Source organism: Diabrotica undecimpunctata, chromosome 9 (assembly GCF_040954645.1).
Source record: "Diabrotica undecimpunctata isolate CICGRU chromosome 9, icDiaUnde3, whole genome shotgun sequence".
NCBI classification, from domain to species: Eukaryota; Metazoa; Arthropoda; class Insecta; order Coleoptera; family Chrysomelidae; genus Diabrotica; species Diabrotica undecimpunctata.
Window position 1 is genome coordinate 27,059,637 of NC_092811.1, and position 18,503 is coordinate 27,078,139.

General features: G+C 33.8%; 1 protein-coding gene across 1 annotated transcript in view; it reads right to left on the bottom strand.

Moving 5' to 3' along the window:
- Positions 1–7,971: 7,971 nt before the first annotated feature.
- LOC140449331 (uncharacterized) overlaps positions 7,972–18,503 on the bottom strand; it is a 32,128-nt gene continuing 21,596 nt past the window's right edge. Inside the window, exon 5 of the mRNA XM_072542466.1 lies at positions 7,972–8,309. Coding sequence (XP_072398567.1) covers positions 8,069–8,309 — 241 coding nt within the window. The 3' untranslated portion in view covers positions 7,972–8,068. The remainder of the gene's footprint in view (positions 8,310–18,503) is intronic.

An 18,503-nucleotide genomic window follows, 5' to 3' on the forward strand; every position in this document is an offset into this window, starting at 1 on the left:
TTGTTCTATGTGACCAAAGTCCGCATCATTAGGTAGATACGAGTGTCCTGAAACCATGAACTTTAGATCAATGACGTCTACATTTTTTATTTCTTGTGTCAGTTTCATTAAAGTTAACGCTACATTAATATTTCGGTTTTGTCCGCCACAAATGTCACTGAAAATTGTTATGTGTTTACAGGGAATGTGTTTTATGTGCTTGGTAAGACACGCAAAAATTTCTTGTGATCCCCTGCTTGCCATAGGCTCATCCCATACGTACATGTACCCTAAATTTTTCCCCATATCATGTACCCCCAGGTTGTAACAGTACATGTTTCTCTGGTAGTACGCCTCAGACACTGTTAGTTTTAGAAACGGGAAGGCTTTCTGCAACTCGATAGTTTTTTTTTGCCAATGTGCTATCTGTCTTCAAAGTAGCACGTGCTTTTTCAGCTCTTGCCAAGTGGAGCTTATGTTCCCTTTCCAGCTCTACTCTTGTTTCTGGATTTTGCTCCATAATATCTATCATTTGCTTGTATCTATCGCAGTATTTACAAGTATCTTTTCTAGGCAAGTGAAACTGTAAATTAAATTTTGAGTTAAAAGTAGATCGGTATTAATACTCTTTCACAGGATCAATTTCAGTTTCCACAGACCACTGTGTATAAAGATTGTCCATCTTTGCAATATTAAGATCTGGGTTCAAGTATCTTCTGTTGGGATTATCGTTCCTTGTATAGTGGCTTTGATGAGATGGGAAACGACTAATGTGATCTATAACTGATTCTGCCTGCAACAGTGTTAATATCTGTGCAGCAACATGTTTACCCCGTCTTTCCCAGGGGTTCGTCCATCTCTTATTTTATTAAGAGCTGTAGTCACTCTACCATCGCTTACAGCAAAAATAGACAAAAAGTACTTTTTGCACACTCGAACTGTGCAATCTCCTTTTTGAATATGGAACAAATTTGTACTTTTCTTTTCGGCTTTTGCTCCAGACCGTGGACATTTCATTTTATGAAAATTGTCAAACTACACTAGTCTTTCATCTTCTGTGAATGATGAAAAGCATCTATTAGGGCACCAACAATCAATATTTGTAAAGCTTTTGCATACCACAATATTACCCTTAACATTGATGTATGATTGTCCCTTATTACGAAGTCTCTTAGCACGTTCCCTCTTGAACTCGTTCTTTTGGCGTTTGCGTGCTAAAACCGGTTTGTTCTGACAGCCTTGGACTTCCATAGCCTCTATACTCGGCTCCTCTGCAAGAAAATCTTCTTCGACTGCCTCTTCAAATATTGCTGGCTCTTGTAACTGAGCACGGTCGTCTATAATAACGAAAAAAAAAAAAACAAAATAATAACTATTTTGATCTTAATTATCTTCTTCTTTTTATATAGACATGACTCTGTTTTTCAATGTTCCTCCAGTAAGTTGTCATTCCATCGGTTGCATGATCTACCTACTGATCGTCTTCATATTGGGGAACCGTCTCTTGCCGTCTTTACTACTCTATTTGTCGTCATTCGGCTTATATGATCGTTCCATTCTACTCTTCTATTTCTTACCCAGTTTTTTATGTTCTTCACCTTGCATCTATGTCGTATATCTGTACTTCTAGCTCTGTCCCATAGAGTCTTACCATCAATTTTTCTAAGTGTTTTCATCTCTGCTGTTTCTAACATCCTTTTTGTTCTCTCTGTGTCAGGTCTTATTTCTGCCGCGTATGTCATTATTGGTCTGATGACTGTTTTGTAAATTCTGCCTTTCGTTTCTTTCCTGATATTTTTATTTCTCCATATTGATTCGTTTAGGCAGCCTGCGGCTCTGTTTGCTCTATTCACTTGATCTTCCACTTCGGTTTCGAGCTTTCCGTAGCTAGATAATGTGATGCCAGATATTTAAACTCCATCACTTGTTCTAAGATCTGACCTTCCAGCTCCAATTTACATCTTAGTAAATTTGCTGTTATAACCATGCATTTTGTCTTTGTTGGGGAAATTACCATGTTAAATATTCTGGCGGTTATATTAAATTGGTGCAGCATACGTTGTAAATCATCTTCACTTTGAGAGAGTAGTATTGCGTCGTCTTAATCTTAATTATAATACATTCATTAGGCTAGGTTATATTTTGGTGGAATTAACGTGTTTTTTATGTAGTTAATTTATGGTGAAAATTCATAACATAACCTAAGATATTACAAAAGTGGTAAGACCATTGTTTTCCGTTATTATTATCAATTTATATAAAAATATACTGACCTGATGAGTAATCGTTATCGTGCTGAGGATTGTAGTCCTTATAGGCGTCGCTATCATCGCTATTAGAAATTATATTAAACATTTTATCACTGCTGCAATCCATGTTGATTTTGGACATAAGCTTAGGCACATAGTGGTGTAAGTGAGACTTACTTCACTATGATGCTCAAGGTATTTGATATTTTAATAAGTGCGCTAAGGAGATGCTGCCATTTAGTAGCTAAAAGTTTAAGTTTGACTTACGCCACGGTACGTCGTAACAGATTGCTTATTTTAGATGCCAGGTAACGGGATATCTTAGAACTGCAAATACGTGACTTATTACACCACACCACTATATTTCTCAGCCCTTCATTTCATAGACGTTTATATGGAATTAACTGTTTTTGTTGTTTCTGAAACCATTTTAAATATGGACAAATGTGATTTTTATTAAAACTTATACGTACTTATTATTGTAAATTGTGTAAATATATTAAATGTTAATGTTAATTTTTATCAATAGATTTTTTTTAAACTAAATGGTGTAAATTATTTATTTTGAGAGAATTTCTATAGCAGATTTTCCTTTTCTTTTCTTTACCAGTGTCTGTGTTTCTTTGATTTTTTGTCAGTTAATTAATGTTTTCACTCCATTACTAATTCATCTAATTTTGCAAGACTAATGGACAATAGTAAAGATATAATATCTACAGGGTGTCCCCGAAAATAGTGCGTTCCTTCAAGGTATGGATATAATATACAATTTGGAGCAAAAAAATTCCCTGTTTATAACACAATTCAGTCTATCACTAATTTTAAACCTAAGTCCTCCATTGCCAATTCTTTAGATCTAATAGAACGTTTAAATAACATTAAAATAGAAGAGAGTTTTTATTTAGTTTCTTTTGATGTTTCCAATTTGTTTACTTCTGTACCAAGAGATGAAACATTACCTTTAGTACACAGCCTTTTAGATAATTGCAACATACCGGCTAAAGACAAAGATGCTATCTTAACTATGCATAAATTCTGTCTTGATCAGGACGTCTTCCAATTTAACCAAAAAATATATAAACAACCAACAGGTTTAGCAGAGGAGTCTCCATTATCACCTTTTCTAGCTGATATTTTTTTGGACAGCTTAGAATAGAAATTTGTTAACAACAACAACAACAAAATAGTTTTTTGGTCAAGGTATGTTGATGATTGTATAGCTCTCATACAGGGAACCCAAGATGACGCTTTACGGATTCTGGATGATCTTAATAACCTCCATCCTAACATCTCTTTTACATTAGAACCAGAATCTGACAATAAGCTGAACTTCTTGGATATGACTATATCTCGTAATAAAGATTCTCTTGAGTACAATACTTACAGAAAACCCACCCAAACAGATCTTGTTATACATGAGACATCTAACCATCCAACCATAACTTTAATTTAGAACTTAATACTCTCAAGCAAATTGCTTTCAATAATGGTTATGATCCCAACATTATCCATAAGCTTCTAAATAGAGCTAAACTCAAAATTGCAGAAAAGCTTGCGTATTCATCACAATGTCTTCTTCAACCTAATGCTTCTAACAACATCAGATATTTCTCTTTTACTTATATTAGCCACATTTCCAATAAAATAGCTAAACTTTTTACTTCTACAATTGAAAACATCAAAATTTCCTTCAAGTCACACAACACTTTAGGTTCCTTTTTAACCAACTCCCAAAATAGGATGAACACACTTGACACAAGTGGTATTTATAAATTAAAGTGTGATGATTGTGATGCCTCTTATGTAGGTAGAACCATTAGAAAGTTATCTACTAGAATTTCAGAACATTTGAAAATACCAAACTCTTCAAGTTTTGGTCAACATTTATTATCTAGTAAACACAATTTTAACATGAATACTGGTTCGTCTATTTTACATGACATCAGTAGAAAGAAAAACTATTTGGAGTTGGATTTATTGGAAAATTTGGAGATCACAAAGGAAACAAATGGAAACTCTCATTGTCTTAATAATCAAATTAATTTAAATTGTACTAAGTTTAAACATATTTTTAAAAATTTATTGCAGCTTCACCTCGTAGTGGACCCAGCTCGGTTGTTTAGACTTCCTGCACTGAGTATACCCATTAAGAATTTATCAATTTCACACTATGATCAACATTACTATTGTATTCTTCAACAATTTACACAACTAGCTTGCTCAGGTTCAATTGATCTATAGTTGGCGTTAATTACACTCTCCATACCTTTGAGTAATTTAGATATACCAATTCCACAGTTGTATATTTCAACATCTCCCACTGTTGGTCAGTTAGTCTTTAGTAACGCTTTTACATATTAGTTTTATAGTTCTCCCATTGACTGGGGGTTTAACTAAACTACTTGAATTATACCCCATTTATACACTGCTTTCAATTTTGTTTTAATTTTTAGTATTTCAATTTCATAGTCAGATTTCTTCTTTTTTACAGTATTGATAGTGCCTGGTAGACCATTTTATTGTAGTCAACCACTAACTGTCTAATAGATTGTTCAGTCTATTTCTTTCATTCACACTTTATGTCCACTTCATTTGCTATCAAACTAACAACCTTATTATTACAGACAGGTGTAAGTGCGAGATCTGGATTATGCAATCTAGTTTAATTAAAATATTCTATATGTCATATTTCATAAGCTGATTTTCTATAATAGTATTAGTTGGACCTTTGGTCAATGCCAGCTTACTTACACAGAATTTTATTATGTGTAGATCACATTTCCATGATTGTGACTGCCCATCAAAGCTGTCATATGTCACATGCCACCTTAACATTTCCGTTAAATACCATTCGCTCTCTTGTTGCCGACAGGAATGTAGCGTAGAATCTTTTTAAATAATTTTAAACTGTTTGTCATTGTTCTAGTGTAGTATGTACAATTTATGTTTAATTTCATGTTTATTACATTCTGCGCTTGCTGGATAGCCCAAATTTGACGAAGTAAGTCTAAAACGTTAATCACAAAAAACTTTTATCATCCATTAACTTAGAGTTTTTTATCGAAGTTAATCAATTTTCTTCCTTTAAAAATGTTTCTTGGCTTATTTCAGATGCCCCTGATAATGCTGTAGAAAGTGAAAGTACTTTGGCAAGATTTGATTATTAAAATTGTGCTCGATATTTGCCTTTAATTTTTCAAAGTTTAATTAATCTATGTTCATCACATTTTCTAACGTTTGCTTTTTTAGAAAGTGGAATGAATATTGATACTAACCAGTCTTTTGGTAAATAACCAGTCTCGTAGATGTTATTGAATAGCTTCGTAAGAGCTGTGATTTGGTGTACCTCTAATAGCTTTAAAATTTCACCATGCACCTCATCAGGTCGAGGTGATTTCCCATCTTTAATCCGCTTAATGGCCATAGTTACTTCTTCGTTTGTTATTTCTGGGCCGTAGGGATTGTTTCTTTCAATCGGACTTCCTGCTGCATCTTCGAATAATTCTTGCATATATTCTTTCCATCTTTATAATTTATCTTCAATGGTAGTCAAAATCTGGCCTTAAATGCTTAATTCCCAAAAAGTAATTAATACAACTAAGAAAAATTATTTGCAATGTTTTTCTGAAATGTATTGAAATATGGCATAATTTTAAACGAATTGTTAAAACAAATATTTACAATAAAAAACAATGTATCTTTTAACTGAACTAGTATTACGTATAGGGCGAAGAACGAGACAAACAGAGGAAGAGTATAGGCAGCTGAGACAAAAAGAAAAACGAATACTTAAAAAAAGAAGAAAGAGCATATAGAGAGCCAACTAAAAGAACTAGAAAACTATAAGGGACAAGCAGAAACGCGAAATTTCTACAAGAGGATTAACCAGAACAGGAACGAATTTAAACCTAGATTATCAAGCGTTATAAATAGAACAGAGGAGATCATTGGTGATCAGGACCAGATACTAGAAAGATGGGCAGAAAACTTCGAGGAAAGGCTAAATATAAGAGGTGAGATAGGGCTCCACGAATCAGAAGTCCAACTCGAGGAGATTGACGACGAAAGAAAGAAAGATAACATCTCAACAGAGTTAGAAGTCATCCAAGCTATAAAAAAAATTGAAAGAAAACAAAGCTCCTGGAGCAGATGGCATTCCTTCAGAACTTTTAAAGCATGGCAAAAAAACCTGACATACTGTATACGTAGACTGGTAGAAATGATCTGGAAGCAAATAAAGTTGCCAGAAGACTGGAATGTAGGTATAATTGTACCTATCCACAAGAAAGAAGATCAAACAATATGTGTACAGAGGAATAACCATCCTAAACGTAACATACAAAATATTGGCATATATTCTTTACGACCGACTATCGGGATATTGTGGAGACATAATAGGTAAATATCAGTGCAGGTTTCGTAAAGAAAGATCAACGACCGATCAAATATTCCTTCTAAGGCAAGCTCTGGAAAAACATATGAGTATGGCATTGATGCTCATCACCTGTTTGTTGATTTTAGATGGGCCTATGATAGTGTTGAAAGAAACGCACTGTACAAGGCCATGATAGAATTCAGCATACCAGTACACTTAGTAAAATTAGTGAAAGCGACCCTCTCAAGAGTCGAGTGTAAAGTTAGAGTGCAGAACGGAGTTTCCAGAACGTTCCTGTCTCAGATAGGACTTAGACAAGGAGACAGCCTATCATGCCTTCAAAACGATAAGAGAATGTGGAATAACAACCAGAGGAACTATTATTAATCGTAGTGTACAATTACTAGTGTACGCCGATTACATCGACATTATTGCAAGAAGAAAGGCGGACGTGGTCGAATCATTCAAGGCGCTTGAAGCAGCAACAAATAGAATTTGACTAGAGGTTAACACTAGTAAGACTAAGTATATGAAAGTATCAAATTATATACAAGCAGCACAACCCGAAGATCTAACAATCGGAACATATACTTTCGAAGGAGTAAGAGAGTTTATATACCTAGATTCACAAATTAATCAGAATAATGCAGTAAGTGCAGAAATTAATAGACGGATATATCTGGCAAATAGAGCCTATTATGGATTAAAAAAAAATTAACAACAAGCCTACAAAAGGAACGAAACTAGTGATATACAGAACTCTTATCAAGCCCATTATCACCTACACGTCGGAAACATGGACGATGACAAAGAGCGACGAAGAACGTTTAAGATGCTTTGAACGTAAAATCCTTCGGTATATCTAGAGAGCAGTACAGGAGGGCGGATTATGGCGTGGACGCGATAATTTCGAACTTTACCGCCTGTATGACAAACCATCAAAATAATCCGACTGCGGTGGTTAGGTCACATAGAGAGAATGAATGAGATGGAGCCGCCAAACATATTTATAACCAAAGAATAGATGGAATGAGAAGGAGAGGCAGACCCAGAGCATGATTTAAGGATCAGGTGGAGGAAAATTTGAGAATGTTGGGAGTACGAAACTGGAAAGCCAAGATGAAGAATAGGAAAGAATGGAGACTTATCCTTGAGCAGGCCAAGACCCACCATGCGTTGTGGAGCCAATGACGATGATGAGTATTACGTATTTATTAACCTTTAAAGGTGTTGAATGCCGAGTGCTTTATGACAACAGTTTGGGTATTTTGGCTTCGGATACTTCGGAAATTGTTCCAAAGTGGAAATCGAAGCATCAAAATAAACGTATTTTCAATTAAAATTGTAGTATCTATAAAAAAAGAATCTATTTAATTTTTCAAACATAACCATGAAAAAAAACATAAACTAAAAAATTTTTGTACTATAAAATCAAATATGTATAACAGTTATAAGCACAAATTTCTCACGTACAAAGATTTTCTTCAAAGCAAGTACATTTTTCAAACCAAAAGTTGATATAATAAGGTGGGATATTGGATTTCAGCGCTAGTTCTCTTAAAACACCGAGATTGAAATCTGTCTTACTGACGTTCTTACTGGGATCTATGGTTCTGGTAATGTTTTTAATTGGTTTTGTATATTTTCCACTTGTCGAAATATGTCGTTCATATGGCTCGTACTCTATCTTGGGGTTTAAACTAAATCTGAAAAAACAATTTAAGCTGGTTATAGTGAGTCAGATTTAGATTTTTGTAGAAAGATTTTTTTGACAGTTTTTTATACTTTTAATTTGAATATGTTAAAGCTAAAAATTGTTGAAAATCAGGAAACATTTTAGAAACAATAAATACACAGGGAGTTCGGCCCTGACAAAAGTTATAAATAAGACGTTTGTCTCGGCTCTTGATATTTTTGTGTTAAACTGTGAACATTAAACGTTATAAATTACAGTTAAAGTTTATTAACATTATTTAAAACTGTAAGTTTAAATATTTCTTATTAGTTAAACTTAAAAACGCATTCTATTTTGCTACTATTTTCTACTATCTTCTACTACAAAAACAAGAGTCATGGTTTTTGCAAAAACAGCAAATGTAAGTACTGCATCAAATCTTACGTTATACGGGAAACCAATAAAAGTAAATACTCACATTAAATTTTTAGGAATGCATTTCCGTACCTCAGAACAAAAGTGTATTAAGTCACAAAATATAAATTTTACAGGAGAGCGAAAATAAAAATTATTTTTACTGTTTTGTAACATTTTCCATTTAATGCATTAAATTTTATTTAGCAAATTCTTTTAAATATGAATAATAATCATTGTTCTTTTTACCACTAAAAAAATTTTTTTTTGAATACTACTGTTTTTGAAAAAAATGGACTTTACATATTTTTGCTCTGAAAAATAAATTTTTGACTGTGACTTAACATTAATTTTTCCACCTATCTTGTGGCAAAATCTCCATTATGGAAAACATCATACCTATTTTACAAAATTAAGGAAATATTTGGATATACAGAATTAAAAATACTATACGGAAGTGTTTGTAACAAAACCATTAATACGAGCAAGTAAAAAAAACTAGAAAAAAGTTTAATTAAAAAACAGAAATGAATGCCAGCAATTGATTCATCCCACATTAGACAGTTCGCCTGTTTTTCCGTTGAATCATAAATTGTATAATTAAAACACCAGAGTTTTAGACTGTAAAAACTTTGAGAGTTAGTTAGCTTTGGGCAAGGAAGACATTTTTGTAAATCTATCATTAAAACTTTTTGTCCAGGGTTATTGATGGACATCTCCTTGTCTATCTGGTTCAATTTGTACCGTTTATCGGCCTCTAACAAATGAGCGTTATACTGCACTTGTAATGTTTCTTGCTCAGCTTCAGAGTTTGACTGTCTTAGATTGATTAGAAATTCATCACATTTATCACAAGTATCTTTTGAAGGAACAGCGAACGATAAATTAAATTTGTATTAAAAATGTGAGTGTAAAGCCATTCTTTGCCTACTTCGTCCGAAGGAATGTTTTTCAAATCACACTCTTCCTTAAACATCCTAAACATTGTAGAAATATTTAAGTGACCTCCTAAATATTTTTTCGCCGTCCTTCTTCGACTATAATGTGATTCTTCACATGGGTAGGCCATTATATGCTCACGAATCCTGTCCTTTACCTCATTCTTTACTTTATTTATAGATGGCTGCTTTCCTCTTTTGTCACATTCTACAACTCCACTTGTTTGCATTTTTTCAAGTGCACATCTAACAAAAGATTGAGAAATATCTAGAGTACGCAAAAAGAACTTACTGCAAACTTGAAACCTCTTTCCTTCAATGGTAAAAAAATATTTCCAGTTACAATGGCGTTTTCCAGCTCGAGCACCTGTTCGTTCTCTTTTTATTTTGATACACATTTTTTCAAGACAAGAACATAAAAACTGTCTTTTTTGATCTATGGTTGTCTCGTGATTCCAAAATTGTCGGTGAATTTGTGCTCTCTGAGGACCTAAGATGTTTTCATTGCATTTTAAACAAGGCAGTTTCTACAAGGCTCTCGAACCTTCCTTTCCTTTATAGTCTTTTTAGTTTTGGAAGATTTATATTGTTGGCCTGCCATCCTCTTCTTTTTTCGTTCGTTTCGTTGCCACGTACTTTCGTTCCTTAAACGTTTCTTACCTTTGCTTTGATGATCGGCTACCATGACCTCTTTTTCATTTTCATCTTCACCCTCATTTGTGATTTCAAAATCATTGTCAGTACTCGAATTAATGCTAGGAACAAATGAACTTCCCGAATATTCAAATGGATCTTCCTCGTCTTGGTGTATGGTACTTGTAGATGAATTGAGCTCCAGTGGTGGTTGCTTAATTTCGTTAATAAGCAAGCTGCTACTTGAAGAGGGTATGTCTTTAGGTACATCTGAAACAACAGCAGCTGCATTTAGCTGCATTTCAGTTGTATCCTCCTGCAGGTTAACAAAGTTGTAAGGTATATCTAACAAAGACGGTGATGTGATCCGTACAGCCATAGCCTCATCCGAATTCTGATTCTCAAGGTAGTCTAAAACAATAAAAAAAAGATGTACAGGCAAAAAAGAGAAATACATTGACAAGAGCTTTGCGATTTATTTCTTTTACTTTTCTAAAACAATAATATCAGCTATTATAAGTGACTCCGTATCTTATATAACAAGAACAAAATAATTCATCCTTTTTTTATTTTAAATTCATTAGGTATAACTTTTCTATTAAATGGCGTACGAATGTTAAAGATCGTCACCGTAAATTCAAAACATTTGTCTTTGTAATGTAGTTAAACTTATTATTTATCATTAGAAATACTTACGTTTACTAGAAATATTTTCCACTGATGAGGATTCATTATTCACGTTTTGTTTACCGCTCAGCGCAAGCTGAAGAATTCTGTGGGCTCTATCTTCCATTTTTGGCTATCTCGTTTAATTTAACATGCACGACTTAAACAAAAAATATAACACCGGGTTTAAAAGCGAAGAGAACATGCGCTTCAATACACTGCAAATAGCGAACTGAACAAACGCACGTATTGTACTATGTAATTCACACCTCAACAAGCACAGACTTGTCAAATTTTAAAAGATTGTGGACTTAATGCTTTGCCTGAATTACATTATGTGGGACATAATACTTTTTGTTGGACATAATATGGTTTTGCCCTGGGAAATGTACACACCACTTTGGATCTAATACATTTGAAATGCAGAAGATACTGTTTTGCTCTAAGCGCAATGTGGACTTAATACTATTCATAAAAGGTTATTTTGGCCAATTTCAGTCGAAACAGCGAATAAGAAGCACCACTGAATAGAGCGGAAAATTTTAATCCCAGTGAGCCAAAAAAGTAGAAAACTGAAATTTTGGACTTAATACAGTTTTGCTCTGAGGTACGGATTTAGACATGGCGAGAACATATAAAGCAATTACAATTAACTTGCCATAAGAGAATAAATATTTTAAAAACATTATCAAACAGGAAATGGGGTTCCGACCAAAATACAATATTATCAGTATACAAATCGTTAATCAGGTCTAAACTCGATTATGGATGCATAGCTTATTTTTCTGCCAGAAAGTCTATTTTAAAATCTCTAGATACAATTCATAATAATGGGCTAAGAATCGCACTACGAGCATTTAGAAGTACACCTATTAAGAGCATATACGCTAAACTTGGTGAGCCATCCCTTAACCACAGGCGAATGCAACTGACATTAACACATTCGTCCTCGGTATTCTGTAATCCAGAAAAACCTATTTATAGTAACACCTTCACAGATAAATATAACGAACTTTTTAATTATAATAAACATATCTTTGAATGTGACAAATTCAAACATCAACAATCTCGTTATAATATAGATTCAAATTTATCAGTTATGTTAGGTCAAAATAGTTATTCAAAGAACTTAATAGATTATTTAAAAGCTATCGATTTGTTCCATAGGATTTAACTTTTTTTGTATACCATTACTGACTTTTTTTTTAGTAGGGGAAGCCGGGGCATAATGAGCACCCTAAGGACATTGGGTAATTTTGATCTTGTTCGTGGTAATATGGAAATTATTTTAGTTCTATATAGTTACATATTTATTATTTTTTATTACAAAATACAATTTTAACCTAAAACTCACTTAACAATAAAAAAAATAATAAAAAATGTTAAGTTAACAAAAAACCATTATGCCCCGGGTATGGGGCACAATGAGCATAGCATTTAAGAAAAGTTTTGATTATTTCTGACACTGTTCACAAATATATTTACACTCATCGTCATCGTCCTCTTCTCCAGCACAGGAGCAATGAGCCCATTTTTCGCATACACAACAACTTACCCACCCTTCAGTTGATTGCAAGTATGAGTATCCACAGTATAGACAATCTACATCGGAAACGTCACTTTCCGAGTCATCTTCAACAGTTTTTTGTTTTTTCACATTGGTTTTAGACCTTTTGGCTTCTTTTTTTGTGTTTACGTTTTCTGTTTTGTTTTCTTTTTCATCCTCATCATTCTTAAACACTTTTCGTTTTTTAGATTCAGCGTTAGAATTTCTAGCCTCTTTAATTTGAGTTGACTCCATGAGCTCGTTCTTGTAGGGCAATTCTGTTAAAATAGCTGTCTTTCCCCGATTTCTTGTCTGCCTTTGTTTCTTTGTAGTCTTTGGAATGGGTAAAATTTGCTGTGGAGAAGCAAACACAAATTTAGTTGGCTTATCGTTTTGATAAGGTAAATCGTGAAAAGGCAATCTGTTTGACATCCCAGGCTGTGGGGAGTGCCTTATGTTTTGGGAAGGGAAGTCTGAAGAAGGTGATCTGTTTGACGGTCCAGGTTGTGGAGAGTGCCTTATGCTTTGTGAAGGTGGCGTGTTCTGCCGAGGCTCCATAATTCCAGCATTTTGCGACTGTTCTATATTTGTAGTATCCGCTGCCACAAAATCAGCATCCACAAAAATATTTGGGTTAGGTGGCCATATCCCGGTAGCTTTAAAACCATTTATAGCTATTGACATTGTTCCCGCTCGAATAAACGCCTTTCCAAAAAGTTCAGTCACTTGGTAGTGAGTAACTACTCGACCTGGATTCAACCAATTTTTTTATTTCGTCAGCGTAATAGACACTTAATGGTTTCATGAAGCTTACATCTAGTGGCTGGAGTTTATGGGTACAATGAGGTGGAAAACACAACAGAACTACACCATGCTGTCTTGCAAGGTCAATAAGTTTTAAATTTTTTGTGTGCGTAAAATGGCCATCTAACAATAACAACACAATATTTTCTTTTGAAGCTCTTGACCATGCTACGAATTTTTTAAACCATTTAACAAACAAATCACCTTGCATCCAGCCTGAATAATTACACTCAGCCCAAGACCCTGGTGGTGCGCCATCTAACAGTTCCGGCTTCATTCGTTTCCTTGGAAAAATAAAAAGTGGAGGCATGAATGAACCATCTGCACCCATACATATTTCCACAGTAAGCATCTTCCCTCTCTCTACGGACGAAAAAGACCCAACTTGCTTTTTCCCTTTGGTTGCGATAATTTTATTGAGACTTTTGGCAACAGTGGTTATGCCAGTCTCATCAACATTAAATAATCGATCTGCCGTTATCTGGTATTTCTCAATAGTCGTAGTTAGAAGTTCAAAGAACCTATTTACTGAAATTTTGTTAAACCCCATAGCGCGTGCTGCAGAAGTTGCCTCTGGTTTTCTCAAAGATAGAACATCATGCCTTTTAAGGAAAGCAGACAACCAATCTTCTCCCGCCAGTTTGGTGGTATGATTAAAGTTATGGGAAATTTCGTTTCGTTCTGCTAACTGATATGCAACTTTTCGAAGGTCTCTTGATGTAAGCCCAAAAAGGCGATTTTCCATATCTTGAATATAGCCAACCAACTCCAATTCCTGCTCTGGTGTAAATACTGGTTTGAAGAATCCCATGCCTTTTTTAACGGCACAAGACATGTCTTGATTGGCTTGGTATTTACGTATGCGACGTTGTAAAGTAGCACGGGGAACAGCATAATTTGTAGCAGCAGTTTGACACGCCATGTTTCGATTTATAACAGCATCAATTGCTTGTGTCATTCCATTCTCTGTCCAAGATTGTCTGTTGGTCTGTTTTATATAATTACGCACCATATTTGCTTAACTGAAATAGAAACAAACGTTGGTTTAAGAGTGTATCTAACAGCTTGATAACGAGGGGCAATATGGACAGGGGCATTATGGGCACCCTATTATTGCTCATTTTGCCCCGTTCATTATGCCCCACGCTTCATATTTAACTATTTTTGCCTCCTTAAAAGAAACCACAACAATTCTTTTGATTTAAGTTACATTAATGTAATAACTAAACTCACCTTTTGATCGTAGAGCTGTAACAATTTTAAAAACTAATCACTGATTGCCGTAGTATACTAAACAATATCATACAAAATTATATCACGTGTACAAAGAGATATCTATTACAAATAACGACCGCAGCGAACGGTTGATTCGTCTAAACTGAGTTGCCTGTTACGGGCACGCGCCTTTTACATTATGCTAGAGAGGTGTTGCCAAACTGCATTGAAAATTTTCTAAATTTAAGGAATTGTTCATCAAGCCCCGGTGCTCATTTTGCCCCGGCTTTCCCTACTATTGTGTAGGAAAAAAAAATCTTTTTTGTAACCATGTAATATAACTATTCTTGTAAAATTGTACAGATCCGTCGCTAATAACCATTAGGTGGATGCGACTTTACCTTTAAATAAAAAAAAAATAAATACACATTACAGACCCTTATTTTTTAACGTTTATATTGCATTTCTCAGGGCGTAGTTGCTCATATGCGTGTGGTGTGTTTGATCTTCTTTAAGTGCATTTACTATTATTTTCTTGAGATAGCCCAGATAAAAAACAAACATCAAAATTGGCGAGATATTGTAAAATTTTTAGGCAAATTCAATTTGAAGTTCCGTTTTCTATTTTAAAAGCGACGAGTTCATTCTCCCCACCACTTTTTATATGTGGAATTATTTAAAACTCGCACTTTTCGAATCGTTATTTATAATAATAAAACTATTTTCATTTTTATTATAGTCATTCACAAGTATAAATATTAAATGTTATATTCGCACAGTTTCATTTCTTAATATTAATAAATAAAGAAATGGTGAATTTATGAAAAAAAATGACTCGGTCACAAATAGTCCTAGGACAACTTTTTTTTAACCCTTATCCGGCAACACATTTTACTTACATAACCGGGCAACTCGGGTCCGTTGGACCCACCACTGTTATTGAATGTACTATTCATATTTACTTATACAGGGTGAGTCATGAGGAACTTTACATACTTCTACCATATGTAGAGTCCCTCAGGGAGCATATCATGTGGCCACTAAAAAATGTCAACTCCTCTTCTTTATTAATTAACAGGGTGATTTGTGTAATTGACCATTTATTTCATTTTACTGTAGTGTTTATACGGCTCATTTGATTTTTTTAAATTTTTGCATGATACAGTACACTACTATCAAGCATTCGACTGGTATTAGCTAAACTAAAAAATTCCAGGACTGGCTTTGGAAAAATTAATTTAGGGATTCGTATTAAATATTACACCCTGTATATATTTTTTTTTAAAATGCAATAAGTGATTTTCAAATTACATAAATAGCCAATGAAAACGACATATGCGACAATGTTGTCGCACTTTTATTAAATTTTTAGTGAACGATCAAATCTTACCAAAAATAGAACAACCATAATGAAGCATCAAATTATAAGGTAATTAATTTAAACAAATGTTATAAATTTCAAACATTTTAATTGAAATGATAAACTGAGTCACTGCACAACAAAAAACAGTAACTACTAACAATAACGAAGAACAATTTAAAAAAAAAACTAAAGATATGTACATAGTTATGATAAACCCATAAATTAGAACTGAAAAAGATACAATAATGGTAACAAAATAAAAATAATTCAAAATAGATTTTCGAAATGGAACCCTGCAGCCTGTACACATTTTTGTTGCCGAATTGTTAATTGACGTATTGAATTACGGATACTCTGGGGATCATTTCTAATAGTATTACAACAATGTATAATTCTATCAATTAATTGTTGTCGGTTATTAATATTCACTGCGTAAACTAGTTGCTTCAATCGTCCCCAAATATGGTAATCAACGGGATTGAAATCAGGGGATCTTGAAGGCCACGAAATAGGACCTGCACGTCCTATCCACCTGTTGCCATAAACATTATTCAGATGTTGTCTCACTGCCAGTAAAAAGTGTGGGGGTGCCCCATCATGCTGAAAATACATCCCTTGGATAGCAACGTTCGCGTTGGCAAGCAAATTCGGCAAAATATTTTGTAGAAAGTTCACGAAATAGACCTGCCCTGTTAAAGGACCATCAAAAAAACCAAAGTGAGGACCTACTAATTGGTTATTTATGACACCAATCCACACGTTAACCGAAAACCTTAACTGAGAACGACGTTCTCGAATAGCATGGGGATTTTCTTCTGCCCACACATGTGAATTTCGTGAATTATTTATCCCGCCTCTGGTAAATTGGGCTTCATCTGTAAATAGTGTCCTGTATAGCGTTGGTCGATTATTGTTAACCCATCTACAAAATTCCAACCTATCGATCTCATCTCCAGCATGTAGTCGCTGAACCATTTGAATGTGATATGGGTATAGATTATTTTTTTGTAAGACACTACTTACTTTTGATTGAGTAACATTGAGTTCTCGACTTACTTGTCTAGTGCTTATTGTAGGGTTCATAGTAACGGCGTCCATAATGTCATCTTCCTGCGCTTCATCTACATGTCGCTCTGTTGTTCCACTAGGAAAAGTGCCATTTTCTCGCAAATAATTAAAAACTGACCCAAATGTTGGATGACTGGGAGTTCGACGATTAGGAAATCTCCTGCGATATTCTCTACTAGCAGCCCTACCATTCCCATTACAGAATCCATAAACAAATATTATGTCTGCATATTCTGTGGTCGAAAACTGATGTGGCATTTTGAACTAAAGTAACAAAAGCTCTACCAAAACTAACACAATGTACTTAACGTAGATATGACAGAAGAAATATGTATTCTTGTACACATAAATAACAATTGATAATGACAATAATGACAATGGGTATAAAATATCAAGAAACGTCAAACGATCAACGCCAACCTTCATTTTAAACTTTTTTAGATTTATTTTTATTTAGTACAGTTGATGCAATGTATTATTATTTGACATAAAATTTTAATCATTTACAATCAACAAAAACTAACACATACAAGAGGTTTGACTTTTTAATCAATTTAATTTATCATTTATCGAAAATAATGCCCCAATACGATCTATGAGTAAAAATTTAAAATTGAAAAACAATTGATTCTATCGTAGAGATAATACAAAGTGACAGTAAAGATGTTAATTTTCTACGTATTAGATTATGTTGTAGGAACTCATTTAAAATGTTTGAAATTTATAACATTTGTTTAAATTAATACCTTATAATTTGATACTTCATTATGGTTGTTCTATTTTTGGTAAGATTTGATCGTTCACTAAAAATTTAATAAAAGTGGCTTTTCATTGGCTATTTATGTAGTTTGAAAATCACTTATTGCATTTTAAAAAAAAAATTATACAGGGTGTAATATTTAATACGAATCCCTAAATTATTTTTTCCAAAGCCAGTCCTGGAATTTTTTAGTTTAGCTAATACCAGTCGAATGCTTGATAGTAGTGTACTGTATCATGCAAAAATTAAAAAAATCAAATGAGCCGTATAAACACTACAGTAAAATGAAATAAATGGTCAATAACACAAATCACCCTGTTAATTAATAAAGAAGAGGAGTTGACATTTTTTAGTGGCCACATGATATGCTCCCTGAGGGACTCTACATATGGTAGAAGTATGTAAAGTTCCTCATGACTCACCCTGTATATTTCTAATATTCTTTTTTGATTTTTTAGTTAGTTAAATTAGAAGTTAGAAGTTAAATTTAAATTGTCTAGATTTAAAAAAAGGTGCTACTATAGTACGCAGTTTACCTCGAGGGTGCGATCTACCTATCGGATTTGCACAAAATATTGAAATGCAAGAAAACTTTTGTAGAAAAAATATTTATTCACAAGTAATAAACATTTGGAGCCAAATAAAGACTTAATTAATAAATAAATAAAAACTTTTGTAAATCTACCAGGCCATTTTATTTGAATAGAGGGGTTGATGTGTACGCATACCCTGGAAAAAGATTACGGTGTTGTTGCCTTTCATTACTGTGTGAAATCCCTTCTGAGAAAAGAATATGGTATGTTCCTGTAGTGTTCCTT